We start from the raw sequence: 13486 nt of genomic DNA, 5'->3' as shown, positions 1-13486 counted from the left end.
GCTGCCACACCCATCTCAGTGCAGTCCAGTCTACCGAACTGGCTGCAGACAGTGGTGCGTTGGACCAAATTACCACTGCGTGGGCTGTGCCACCCTCCGCCATGAAATTATTGATCGTAAATATTCATTCATCTGTCTGTAAAGATTGAAAGCAGGAAAATGCAGGAAAATGGAGAGCGTACAAGCGTATTCAAGAGTCAAATTGCATGTTAAATTTGTATTTGGTGATAGGTCTGCATTAAAATGAAAGCACCCCCCCCGGGAACCCCGCCCCACGATTTCAGAAGCAATGCAAGGAGGAGCTAGGCTGGCATTTTGCTGAAGTCATCAAATAGGAAACACCGTGTACTTGAAGCTATTATTAGACCTAAAAAAAAAAACGCCCCTGAGCACAACACACAACCTTCGGAGACATTTTGAACAATAATTAGCAGCTTACAAAATAAAAGCCAAATAAACATTGACGCTGTAACAGACCCCCTGTGTTTAGCATGTAAGGTTAACAACGGCCCACCTTGATGATGCCCTGCAGGACCTTCTCATTGATGACGGCCTTGTGGCACGCCGTTTTATGGTACAGGTCCACCACCACCTCCAAGGACCGCTCGGCAAAGGGCACGTAGTTTAAGGCAACCCACTCCGCCTGCAGGGAGGAAAACATTTCATGGAGACAAAAACTTTAGTGCAAAAAAAAATTTAATATTATAATAATATATTTTAATAAATAATAATAAAATATAAACTGTGTATGTATTAAACATGTTTTCACTTTTTTAAAAAGCAATGCATGTTATGTTTTATATATATATATATATATATATATATATATATATATATACATATATATACGCCATGTAAACATACATACATAGGGTTTTATTTTTTTCTTGAGCAATATATATACATATATATATAATATACGTATATAATATATATGATATACAGTGTTCCCTTGCTCTACCACTGTTCGCTGTTTTGTGTGTGCACTTTTAGTGCCTTTTTAAAAAATGTTACAATATATGATCGCGGTTAAAGGCCGAACCTTGCCCTTTAAGAATAATTACATTGTGGGACATTGATTGTCTGTCTCTTTCTTCTCTCGTCTCTGCACCGCCCACGGTCTTCTGTGTCCTGATTGGCTGTAGACCAATCAGTAACCTTCGTGCCACCCTGCCATGTCCCCGGGGGCCTTTAATGATACCTTTATTTACCCAGGCAAGCAACTTAAGAAGAAATTATTATTATTATTTAGAAATGCTGGCTTGCAGTCTTTATATCTTTGAAAGCTTATCCCTGACACAACCCATAATGTTGATGAAATGTTCTGCACCCAAAAGGCAGATGAGGGACTTCTAGACATGCCGAAGGAATGTAGAAGTTATGCGACTGTAGAACGCCATTAATTAATAAATTAATCGGCGGCATGTTTTAACAAGGATACAAAAACACCACAGTAAAGAATGTATAGCAGGCATGATCAGAAGAGTGAAATACTTAATGCTTTCTTGTGTCCGATCTCAAAGGTTTGAAGGGGTCTTTTTTTTTATGTTTAAACAATAGAGAAATGTGAGAAAATGTTAAATGCCTTTCTGGGAAAAGTGTATAAATTGTATGATAATTGAAAAAAAAAATATTGAGGGCTGTTTTGGGAACCCCTCCCCCTCCCCGGTAAATGAGGGAACACTGTATATGGGATGGATAGATTAGATACTTCATTGATCTCCAAGAAAAATTCACATTTGCAGCAGCTCTGTCATACTGAAGTTATTCAACCAAGGCAAGGTATGAGAGACAAGAAAAATAAGAAAATAGAATAAGTATATAAGAATACTGAATAAATAAATTTGGGAAAGATCCCATCAAATTTGTAAAAATAATATCATAATAGTAATATTAATACATCATAATTGAATAAGTCCAGTGTGCTTTTATCACTCCCTCTCTGCTGTGTTGCAAAGCCACATGGCGTGGGGGAGGAATGATCTGCTCATTCTTTCAGTGGAGCAGGTCAGTGACAGTAATATGCCACTGAAACTGCTCTTCTGTAGTGAGATGATGCTGTGTATCGGATGATACTGGTTGTCCATGATGGCCAGGAGCCTCCTCAGTGTGTGTATATATATATTATATTTACAATATTTATGCTAGGAGTGCAACAATATGTGTCTCTGTATTGAAGCGTTCGATACAGGGGTGACTGTTTGGTACACATGTGTGGCGTACTACAGGTTGCCACCTTGGCATGACCGGGTCGTCATGTCATTCCTCCCTTGCCACAGCTGCTCATCACTGTGGCTGGCGTGCTCACGCGTCAGTAGTTGAAACTACCACATCGATCCCATTGCTCTTTGTGCTAGTAACTAGGAATGAGCAACATGGATCTCCATCACATACATGTATAGCAGGGGTCTCAAACACGTGGCCCGCAGGACACTAGTTTGAGGCCCCCGCCTTGATATGAAAGTTTAATGTTATGTTATGTAATGTTATAATATTTGTTATGGATGCTGTATGGTATCATGTACCCAGAAAAATTATTACATTTGATTAATGTTCATGTTAAAGGTTAAATAACTGTTAATAGTTAACCTCCCTATCCGTGTGGAAGTGGTACGTTTTTGGATATTTAAGTTTAAAGGAAATAACTTGAAGGCTACCGTTTAGGTCGCTAGCTCTCTAGTTTGCGAGTTAGCATGTGTCTCAAGACCCTGCAGTTGCGCAATATGTTGTAAATAAAAAGAGTATAAATGTGACTATAGTCGTGTTTTGTCATGTCTATAGGGCTCTAATAATGCTTTGTTCATTTTAAATCTGAAAAAAATAATTTGTCTACCCACCAACTATATGTGGTTTCTTAAGTTTTTATTATTTGCCGTTTTATTATTATTATATTTATTTATTACTGATTGATTGATTTTCTTTATTCTTGATTTGTTTATTTATTTTTCATCTTATTTTGTGCAGAAAAATAAAAATTAAGATATTTGAGAACAGTGGAATGTTTTATCAGAGTTGTTATTGTAGAAAATCGGAACCAAAGCACTGAAAAAGTTTGTATGTTTTTCCGTTTTTAATAAATGTGTTTTGTTTTTTTTTGGAAAACCTGATGCGGCCCAGCCTTGCCCAGACCCTAGCTCCAGTGGCCCCCAGGTAAATTGAGTTTGAGACCCCTGATGTATAGTATTGTTGCACCCAATATAAAATATTACATTTCATACGTACACACTCACACACAGTAACTGATAAATACTGTTATGAATTTTAAGAAATAATACTTTACTAAATAATATTAATAACAATAATAATAAATATGATAATAAAACTACAAAAACGAAAAAAATTATCTACATAAAGACAACAAAAAAGGCTTATGTTTAGACGTGTTAGTGACTTCAATGTTAGAGCTGCTGTGTTGCAAAAGAGACCTGCCACTTCGTTAGGCAATCATGCACAATTAAATGAGCTACAGAGTTTTGAGGTGTTATTAATTAACCAGAATGTTGTGTTTTGCATGTCGGTACGCTGCCAGTTATACCTAATGATGTGGCCAGTGAGTGTGTATCTTATTAAACAGAGACAAACGTAGCATCAAGATATTACTCTGCTCCACAATATATAGTATATAAAAGCTGTTAAAATGTCCAGCCAGGAGGAAGAGATTCTGGTCAACTGGTAATATTATTACAGGTTGTAGAAGGACTCAGGTTAGCTTAGGTCCCGAAGAAACCAGGCTGATAGCAAAGCCAAAAAAAAATGGCAGTAACATGATGCAAGACATGAAGGCTTTAAATATGAGCTAATATACAATGTGTGTCAATGTTTACACTTGCCATTCTGGACTTTTTAACAAGACACCAAAACATGTATTTTTAGTTGAATATTTTCATTTTCCTTTCCTTTCTTTCCTGGTAAAATACATTATGAACGGCGTTAATATGATAGAAATCAGCCCAAGCAAAGTAAAAGTAGGAAAAGAAATAAAGGGAAACCACACAAACATAATCAACATCAACAAAGATAACACCGCACAAGAAGTGTGAGTAGCAGGCAGAACCTGGAGCGAGCCAGAGGATCCCATGCAAGATCTCTCATGGCTTCCACGGAGGAGAAGCTTGAACACTCCAGCAGTACAGTGCAGTAAGGAAGAGTAACAAATAAAGGAGGAGGATGGGGGGGGTGATAATGGAACTCACCGGGGCAAACAGCTGGATCTAAAACAACGGTTATCCAGTCAGTGAGTGGTCCCGGGAAACAGAATGAGAAGAGATGTGGCCATTAAAAGTGCTGTTCCATGTAGACAATCCGAGCGCTTTTTGTGGTGTGGATGAGTCAGAGGAGTCATCCAGACAGATTTATTAGGGCAGCAGATGATAACCACCACCTGCAACTTCTGTTTGGCTGTCTGACCCTCTCATTTACAACAACGTAAAGACAGAGCCACATGGGGAAATCAGGCACAATTAGTCATGGAAATGTTTACTAGCATGATGAAGAGTGTTAGATGATGAAGAGAAAGCACAATGGAGCCTCCAAAGTGATTTGTTTCCACTGAGGTGCAGTTTTAGCTTTAGAAAATAATGGAAAGTGAATTAGCTGTTCCGGGGTCAAACTCTTACTATTCTTAACCTTACAGTCGGACAATGTTCGGATTCACAGAATTTCTTTAGTGCTTCTTTTTTTTTGTTAATGACAGTGTATTAACTCTGTTACAGGCTGAGCCTGGCCCTTTAAGAACTGCACTGTGGGAAGTGAAAAAAGGCATGTGAAATACGCGTGAGTGGTGGGATTCACAGCTTTAAAACATAGCCACTTTGTGCATTTCACTTAATGTGGGTTATTTTGGGAAACTAACCGCCCGCGATAAACGTGGGAACAGTGTACAGCAGGGGTCTCAAACACGCGGCCCGCAGCACACTAGTTTGAGGCCCCCGCCTTGATATGAAAGTTTAATGTTAGTGCGGCCCGCGCAAGTTTGATATGGATGCTGTATGGTATCATGTACCCAGAAAACAATATTACGTTTGATTAATGTTCATGTTAAAGGTTAAATAACTGTTAACTACTCTCTGTTAACTCTCTATCCGTGTGGAAGTGGTATTTAATAGTTGGCTATTTAAGTTTAAAGGAAATAACTTGAAGGCTACCGTTTAGGTCGCTAGCTCTCTAGTTTACGAGTTAGCATGTGTCTCAAGACCCTGCAGTTGCACAATATGTTGTAAATAAAAAGAGTATAAATGTGACTATAGTCGTGTTTTGTCATGTCTACAGGGCCAGAACATATATTTAACACACACACACACTATTTTATGCTTATAATTTTCCTTGAATTTTTTTGTCCAATTTTATCTGTAAAAGTGTTATACTATCAGCTGTATGTTCTCATGTCCCTTTTTTCAGGAGCACTTTAAACAAATTATTTAATTTAATTACAATTTGCATTTTTTTTCATTTTTTTTTATTTTTACTAACTAAAACATCCGACTTGCAAGTCATGTTGCCAGTTTGTATGTTAAAAGTTGAAATACTTAGAAAGCAACTGGGGGGGCAGATCCAAACGCTTTGTGAGCCGCATGTGGCCCCCGGGTCGTAGTTTGCCCACCCCTGGTATAGCGGATGTTCCACAGGGATTTCTTTTTGCAAAGACCCTTAAATATAGCAGATCGCTCCTGAAATGTAAAGCAGGGTTTAGAGTTTAAGGGTTTACCTGTCCATGGGCAGGGTAGATATTGGCTGTGGGAAGCTGGGATGGAAGTAATGATAAAAATACACGTGCATTTGTAAATAACTTTGTATTTTACGTAAATGCCTATCACTGTTGGAAATATGGTCATTGTTTAATTAAAAAAAATATATAGTTACAAATTCCATAGTTTTTGCATGTACAGTGAGAGTAAAATCCCTTACTGATTTGCTGGTTTGCCCAATAATAAAGACCGGATCATTCTATACTTTTAATAGTAGATGAATTCTAACATGGAGAGACAAAACATGAAAAAAAACATCCAGAAAATAACTTTAAAGAATGAATTTGATTCATTTGTGTTTCATTGAGGGAAATAAGTATTTATATAAGTATATATCCTCTAATATGAATAAGGAATTCTGGCTTTCACAGACCAGTTAGACATGCCCAATCAACTTGTTAACTGAAGAACTTGAGGACACCAGTTCACAGAATCAAACAGACAGACTCCAAACTCTCCAAGACCAAAGAGCTCTCTCAGAGACAGGATTGTTGACCTGCACAAATCTGGAATGGGCTGCAAAAACATTAGCAAGATGCTGGGTATTAAAGTAACAACCATTGGTGCAACTGTTGGAAAATATAAGAAGTATAATATGACCATCATTGGACCTCGGTCTGGTGCTCCACAGACGATTTCATCTCTTGGGGTGGCAATGATCATGAGAACAAAGGAGTGGCTCACATCAAGGGAAGGAGCTGCCAACAACAGTCCACCAACCTTAATAGCAAAGAAGAGTGGGCCAAAATTCCCCCTGGTATGTGTGCTAAGCTTGTGGTTAACTACAACAAACATCTGACCGCTGTGCTTGCAAACAAAGGCTTTGCCACCAAGTATTAAGTGCGTTGGGCTAGTGGGATCAAATACTATTTCGCTCAATGAAATACAAATTAGTTAAAATATATTCTTTAAAAAAAAAATTCAATTTCGTCTCTGCATGTTAGAATACACCTTCCATTAAAAGTATAGAATGATCATGATGGTCTTTATTAGTGGGCAAACCAATAAAGTCAGTAAGGGATCAAATTAGGGCTGGGCGATATATGGATATTTTTTTTAATAATATTTCTTTAAACACAATATCAAAAACAAGCATATCGAGGGTGCATAACAGGAGTGAACAGCGTTGCTGTATAAAGCATATGTTGTTTGATGCAACCAGCGACCCCCCAGAACAGTTTGGTTGAATGGTCCTGGCCTAGATACTAATAAAAATGTACGTCTTGTGTGACGTCATGATGACACTGTGAAAAACTGCGTGACTTTAGGGGCTCCAGTGCACTCAGACAACAAGAAAGACACTTATGGCTCAAGGTCAACATGTCCAATGGGTTTCTTTTGGGAAGCATTCGAGCTGTTAGAAAGTGAGCCAGCAAGAGGAAGCATGGGGGAGGGAACATGGCTCCAAGTTACGAATAAATAACATGTCAGGCTTATAAAAAAAAAAAAAAATCACAAATGAGTAAGAACATGACAGATGAAAAAGGACAAAAAGGACTGATTGTTGACTGAATGGTACCTGGTTGTATTTGGCATTGGCCACATGTTTGGTTTCCATCCTGCCGTACTGCGGAGGCTTGCAAGAGAACTCCACGAAGAGCAGCAGCTGCTCAAAGATGGCTGGGTACATGACCTGCAGGTTCTCCGGGCCCACACAGATGGCCTGCAGCGGGGAGGAACAAACACTGCTGACATCCACCGTGGGACTACATACTGGAATACATCACTGACCGAGGCCCACGCGTTATTTCCTGGATGTAATGTCACACAGAAATGTGAGAAAGAAGGGGAGTATAAACGTCTAGATTTATAATTCTGATATGTGATGGAATACTGCTTGGAAACTAAATGAAAGAAGAATTTAGTGGCATTTACATTTGTCCTTTAAACAGGAACATCTTTAATGATTAGACTATTTATATTTAGACTCTTGTTAAACGATGCCAAGCGTAAGATAATGAGGTTTGCGCATTAGGAAGTGAGCCCTGAAGGGATGGTTTAGTTGGCTCTGCAACCTTGGTTTTACAGAGTTTTTTTCTAACACTTGGGCTGCAGATCGCCTGCCCTCCCGAAGTCATCGGGAGCGATTTGGAGTGTGACCAATCACAGCAAAGTGGGCGTACCAAGAGAAGGAGCGGAGGTGGAGGAAATTAAACGCACCGATTGGGTCGGAATCAAGAAGTCCATGTAAACACTGCAGAAAGATCTAGACAGCTTTTTGTGAGGGTTATCATCTGGAGGTGTTCTACAGGGGTCCACAACTCAATACAAAGCTTAGAAAATGAGCATAATAGGTGCCCTTCAACAAATAAATTATTGGTAGGGATAAAATACATAACATAATTTTTTCCTTGGGGAAAGTGTGAAGTGTCGACTTGAGGTTTATTAGTTCAAGTGGATGACAACACACCTGTTTAATAATTGGATAATGGTGTGTATTAGCGAGCAGGCCAGTATTTGAGGTATTTGAAGTGTCTTCCAACTCACCTTCTGCAGAACATCCAGAGCAGTGAGCACAGCCTCCTGCAGGCTGGTGAGTACAGCTTCAGTGTAGGAGGGCAGTATGAAGGGGGAGGCATCGCTGCTGATGGGCACTGACACGGCGCCGTGGAGGATGACTCCCAGCTTCTTCAGGTCCTCCATGCTGAAGTTGCCCTTGATGTGCTGGTACAGCGCCGGGAAAATCTGAATGAGCGCCGTGAGGAATGGCTGACTGGGGATGAAGGAGAGCTTCTCCAATTGACCACTGGGCGGCCTCGTGCTGTCTGTCCCCGTCCGGTACCAAGTGTTCCATGCCGACCACCACAAGGCAAGGTCTTCCAAGGCCGACTCTTCCCCTGGCGGAGGGGCTTGCAGCTCTGCGCCGTTGTACCGGGTCAGCCGTTCCACGAGTGAATCCGAGCGCATGAGAGGTCTGCCGGGACCGGATGCTGAGAGGGGATCGATGAGGACCGGGGGGACACCAATAGCGGCGAGGGCATCTCCTGCTTTGTCTGAGTCTTTCACGGGTGTCACAATTTGGAGGATCTCTTGAAAGCTCTTGAGGGCGGCCAAGGAAACTTCGTTATTCTTGCTGAGCGCCGCCGACTGGATGTGGTTGAGGAGAACCTCCCAGGCCTCAAAGAAATCACCTACGGGAACAGGGACACATGTCAGTATGGGCCAACGGTGTAGACTGCACAAGGGGACATCACTGTGGGATGCAACCAATATTGATTACGCTTCTGTGCAGTCCCTTTACATCGCCCCCTTACGGCCACTAAATAGAATACAGGTAGAAAAGACAATACAATACCACAATAGCCACGTATACATGGACCCAATTATTCCAATTCCATTCGGGTTATTTGCTCAAACGGAAAGAATGTAACCTTTGTATACACCTCATTCCGAAAGAAAAGTGCCAATCCGAATGAATATATAATCAGATTCACAGGGGTAGAATATTCCTTTCCCCAATCCGATTGAGGTATCTTGTACCCGCTCAAACGGAAAGTTGTCAGACTGCGTTTCGTGTGCATTAGCGCCATCTGTGGAACAGAATCTAAACCCTTCTATACGCCATTCACAAATCCAGTTTTATTAAAAAAGAAAATACATAGCTATATAAAACATGTGCCGAGCTTAATTATAAAATATTAGCAAGATTGAACTTTATCTTTTCCTGTTCCCGGGTGCGTTCTTTCAGGGAATGCTGAGATATGACGTTACACGCAGCTCCAGACGTTGTTCGATTAAAAAAAATGGAGGAGAGCAATCGGCACTGGACTGCTGCGGAAAGTTTGTTTTTGATCCAAACTAAATTTCAAGACTGGAGGAACGAAAAACTGGCAATACAGAGTTATTCCAATGAGTGAAAGATAAACTAGAGGAAGTCGGTATCACGTGATGTTGATGTTTACACTTTACTGGGCATGCCCCATTGACTATTCTGGTTGATTATAGCGGCGCATGTAGACATGCGATTGGAATATTCCTTTCCATGTATACCATTGCTTTCGGAAAGATTCCATTCGGAAAGAGAAAAACTCCTCATGTATACGTGGCTAATGAATTGGTTCCAGACCAATTGTGATAAGTTAATTTCAATAATTTCAGTGAGTCAATTTCCACAAAGATTCCTTATTTATAAATGGAATATTTTTTTCATAGTTAGAGCGTAGAAAACCTGCTAAGGTCTTCTAAATATCATTTTGAACATTATTGAATTGAATAAAGCTAATAGAGTAAAATTTTTGTGCATCTGCATATTAATCTTCAGATCTGCTACAACTTTTCTTTGTTCATATCGGCCACTCTCAATGACAAATGCCATACAAAAACTAGCTTGTGCGTCTGACGTAGAGCTAACTATGAGTGCTATATATAACTATTATGTTACTGTGTATGTTGTTTGAGTTTAATAATAACATTGTGCTATTTAAGAAATGTCACATTGCTGGTCATTTTTTTTCTGTGTTCCTAATTTTTTTGATTTAGGAGAACCTGTGTATAGCCGTAAATATAGTAGATAGAATAAGCCAAAATAAAACATTAATAAAACCTGTACTGTAGACTCGCACATTAGCATTGGGAGAGTTCCTTGTTGTTGTTTTTTTTTTAACTTCCTGCCCACATATATAATTGTGTGTATGGTATATATACCACATACACTGTATATTACTTAATTTAGGCAAAAATAAATAACATTTGCTTAACTATGCACTTTTTCTTACCAATTATTAACCATATTCAACCACAAGAGCAACCATTCATCAGTATAATTCGATATAATACACTCAATCCAAAAATTCAGCCTCCGGCTCAGACAATTTTCAGTGAATTAATCTCCCGAGACTCACCTAATTGTTGGAGGAAGTAACGCCTTGTATTGAAAATGCGTGCCACCCCAGCGAGAGTCAGCACCCAGGTCTCCGCCCACTGTTTCTCTGCTGTGTCACGCGAGTGGTGAATGAGGATGTTGCCGCCGCCGGACTCGATTTTCTCCTTGTCTGCCGTAGTGGATGACTTCCTCACACAGTCCAGCAAGTGGAACAACACCTGGTGGTGACACAGATATTTCAACTCTTTTGGTAAGTGAAAATAATATTGTCGGGCGACTACCTTCCAGACCACGATATGCCACGTCGGCTGCTGCAGCAAGGTCCCGTGCGCAGCAATGGTGGAAAACAATGTCTGCCCGGCACTTTTACGCACAGCAGGCCTTGGATCCACGCACAGCTCGCCGAGCTTGGCATACAGGCACAGCCACAGGCAGTCGAAGGGAGGGGCCGGGTGAAAGGGCCTGTTCAGGGTCTCTCCTCTCTCCCGGGCCTGCTTCTGCTGGGCCTCTTCCTCCCTCTCCAACTCCTTTGTGATGGCATCACCCCTTTGGAAGAAGTAGTCTGAGATGTTCCACTGTGAGTAAAAATAATTGAAGAGGTGTATGTCAAGATTGTTGTCCATATAGTGCAGATCTGTCACACACAATGTTGTAACAATAACAACTATGTTATTTTGTTTGTTTTTGATGGCATCATAGAAAACCCTTCCTGATGGGACATGATACTACCCATCTGACCTGCCCCAAGCTAGATGAGCCCGCCCCTTGTGTACATCCACACAACAAAATGCACATCTTAAATCATACATCTTAAACACTCAGCTACAGCTATATAATGTCCTGTCATCAATAAAACTGCTTTAAAGGTCCCCCATTTGGCAAAAGTGACTTTTGAATGATGTTATAAAAGTAAATAATTGAGAAACATCAAATATCAACATCATGTCCCTCCTTTGTTTGATTTGTGATATCATCTCTGAGCTGCCCCAAGTGAGATGAACCTGCCCTGTGTGTATGTCCACGACTTCAATAACATTTAAAAAGGCTTTGCTACACATCTTAAAACTAAGCTCTGTCAACTATCCAACAGTCAGCTACACCACCTTTGATCCACACCTCGTTAAATGAACCCGCACTGTGTATCCCTCCACTACTTGAGGGAGGGAATAAAATAAGTGGCTATGCATTTTAAAATAAAGCTCTACCTTTAAGTGGAAAGCAATAAAGAAATATGGGTGTGTACCAGAAGGCCGATAGAGGTGAGGCTGATATTGAGTTCCTGGTTCTGTAGCCCAAAACTTCCAGCTACATCCACTACAATCTGGAGGCACGTGCAAGGCATGGTGGGGAGGAAGTCGGTCACCACCAACTGCAGGCACTGGAAGGCTGTTCGGATCAAAGACTCACTATGGGAGAACATATCCGGGACGTTTGTCAACGTTTGTCCTCGCAAAGAGACAAATACCTCACCCCGTGCACTCTTACCCTTGATCATTACGAATGGCTCCTATGACGCCCAAGACGAGTGGCCAGCCGGGGCCCAGGCTGTCACCCTGGCTCTGGAGGATCTGCAGGACACTCTCCAGCTGCTTCTGCCGGATGTCCGCGTGCAGCACGTTGGACAATTCCTTCAGGGGGTTGAGCAGCAGAAGCTGCAGCCGCTTCAAAAAAATAAAATAAAATAATTTGCTCTAAGAAATCATTTTTGATACTGCAATACTTCGTGTTACATGAGACATATATGGGGTGTACTAATGTTTCTAATCCTGAGCTGATGCACACAAGTGAAAATTTGTCAAATCATGCACAACAACAACATGGTGGCACTGTTATCAAAGCCCCATAAGTAGCGTTGTGCAACTTCAGTGAGTTTAGCTGAATCACCATAAAATTTGGTAAACACTTTTGAGGCTGCTTGGTGTGACTGAATAGAAGTAATAGAAAGCACCATTGGTATTCGTCAGGAAGGGCATCCGGAATATAAAGGCCTCAAGCCAAAAATCAGTATACGGATCAAAAAGATCCACTGTGGCGACCCCGTAATCAGGGAAAAAAGCCACAAGAAACAAACAAGTCATTAGTGAGCGGCTTGAGGCACTGTGAGTGACTCTGTCAGAAATATAGTTCTTGGTGTTAGCTTCTACAATAATAATGTTGCTGTAGCTTGGTTAATATAGAGGTCAGTTATGTAAATAGATAGCTCATATTAACTAGTTTGGCTGCACGGCGACCGAGTGGTTAGCACACAGGCCTCACAGCTAGGAAACCTGAGTTCAATTCCACCCTCGGCCATCTCTGTGTGGAGTTTGCATGTTCTCGCCGTGCATGGGTTTTCTCCGGGTACTCCGGTTTCCTCCCACATTCCAAAAACATGCTAGGTTAATTGGTGACTCCAAATTGTCCATAGGTATGAATGTGAGTGTGAATGGTTGTTTGTCTATATGTGCCCTGTGATTGGCTGGCGACCAGTCCAGGGAGTACCCCGCCACGCCACTTGCCCGAAGACAGCTCGGATAGGCTCCAGCACGCCCATGACCCTTGTGAGGATAAGCGGTAGAAAATGAATATTAACTAGTTTTCTTCCATTATCATGCACAGAAAAGGGAAAAAAAATGTTCATGTTTCACATAAGGATTGTAAAAGATGGGCAAAATTCCCCCCAAAGGTGCAGTTCCCCTTTAAGACTGAATCATTTGATCTCCGTGCCAGCCAAACAGGTATAAAAGCACAAAAATCACATGACACAGGTTTTTACCAAAGCCAGTGTGTTGGTGTGAGTTTTGAAATATTGATATTTGATTTATTTATTTATTTATTTATTTTTTTATTTTTTTATTTTTTTATTATTATTGATATTTTAATTTTTATGAGCTCCAAACCATCAGCTGCAAAAACCCAAGAAATGAATTTTAAAACACAC

At 40.7% G+C, this 13486-nt stretch overlaps 1 protein-coding gene across 2 annotated transcripts in view; it reads right to left on the bottom strand.

The window, feature by feature from the left end:
- mon2 (MON2 homolog, regulator of endosome-to-Golgi trafficking) overlaps nt 1-13486 on the bottom strand; it is a 43908-nt gene that overhangs the window by 6104 nt on the left and 24318 nt on the right. Inside the window, exons 22-29 of one of the 2 annotated variants that reach the window (XM_058076273.1) lie at nt 12052-12227; nt 11810-11972; nt 10848-11141; nt 10586-10784; nt 8232-8875; nt 7264-7407; nt 4194-4211; nt 515-643 (exon numbers count right to left, since the gene is read on the bottom strand). In XM_058076273.1, the coding sequence (XP_057932256.1) occupies nt 515-643; nt 4194-4211; nt 7264-7407; nt 8232-8875; nt 10586-10784; nt 10848-11141; nt 11810-11972; nt 12052-12227 (1767 nt within the window). The remainder of the gene's footprint in view (nt 1-514; nt 644-4193; nt 4212-7263; nt 7408-8231; nt 8876-10585; nt 10785-10847; nt 11142-11809; nt 11973-12051; nt 12228-13486) is intronic. The other variant, XM_058076274.1, reaches the window with a different exon arrangement.

This window comes from Doryrhamphus excisus, chromosome 6 (assembly GCF_030265055.1).
Source record: "Doryrhamphus excisus isolate RoL2022-K1 chromosome 6, RoL_Dexc_1.0, whole genome shotgun sequence".
In the NCBI taxonomy this organism is placed as follows: Eukaryota; Metazoa; Chordata; class Actinopteri; order Syngnathiformes; family Syngnathidae; genus Doryrhamphus; species Doryrhamphus excisus.
Note: the sequence above shows the minus strand (reverse complement) of the source record. Positions and strands in the feature narration are given on the sequence as shown.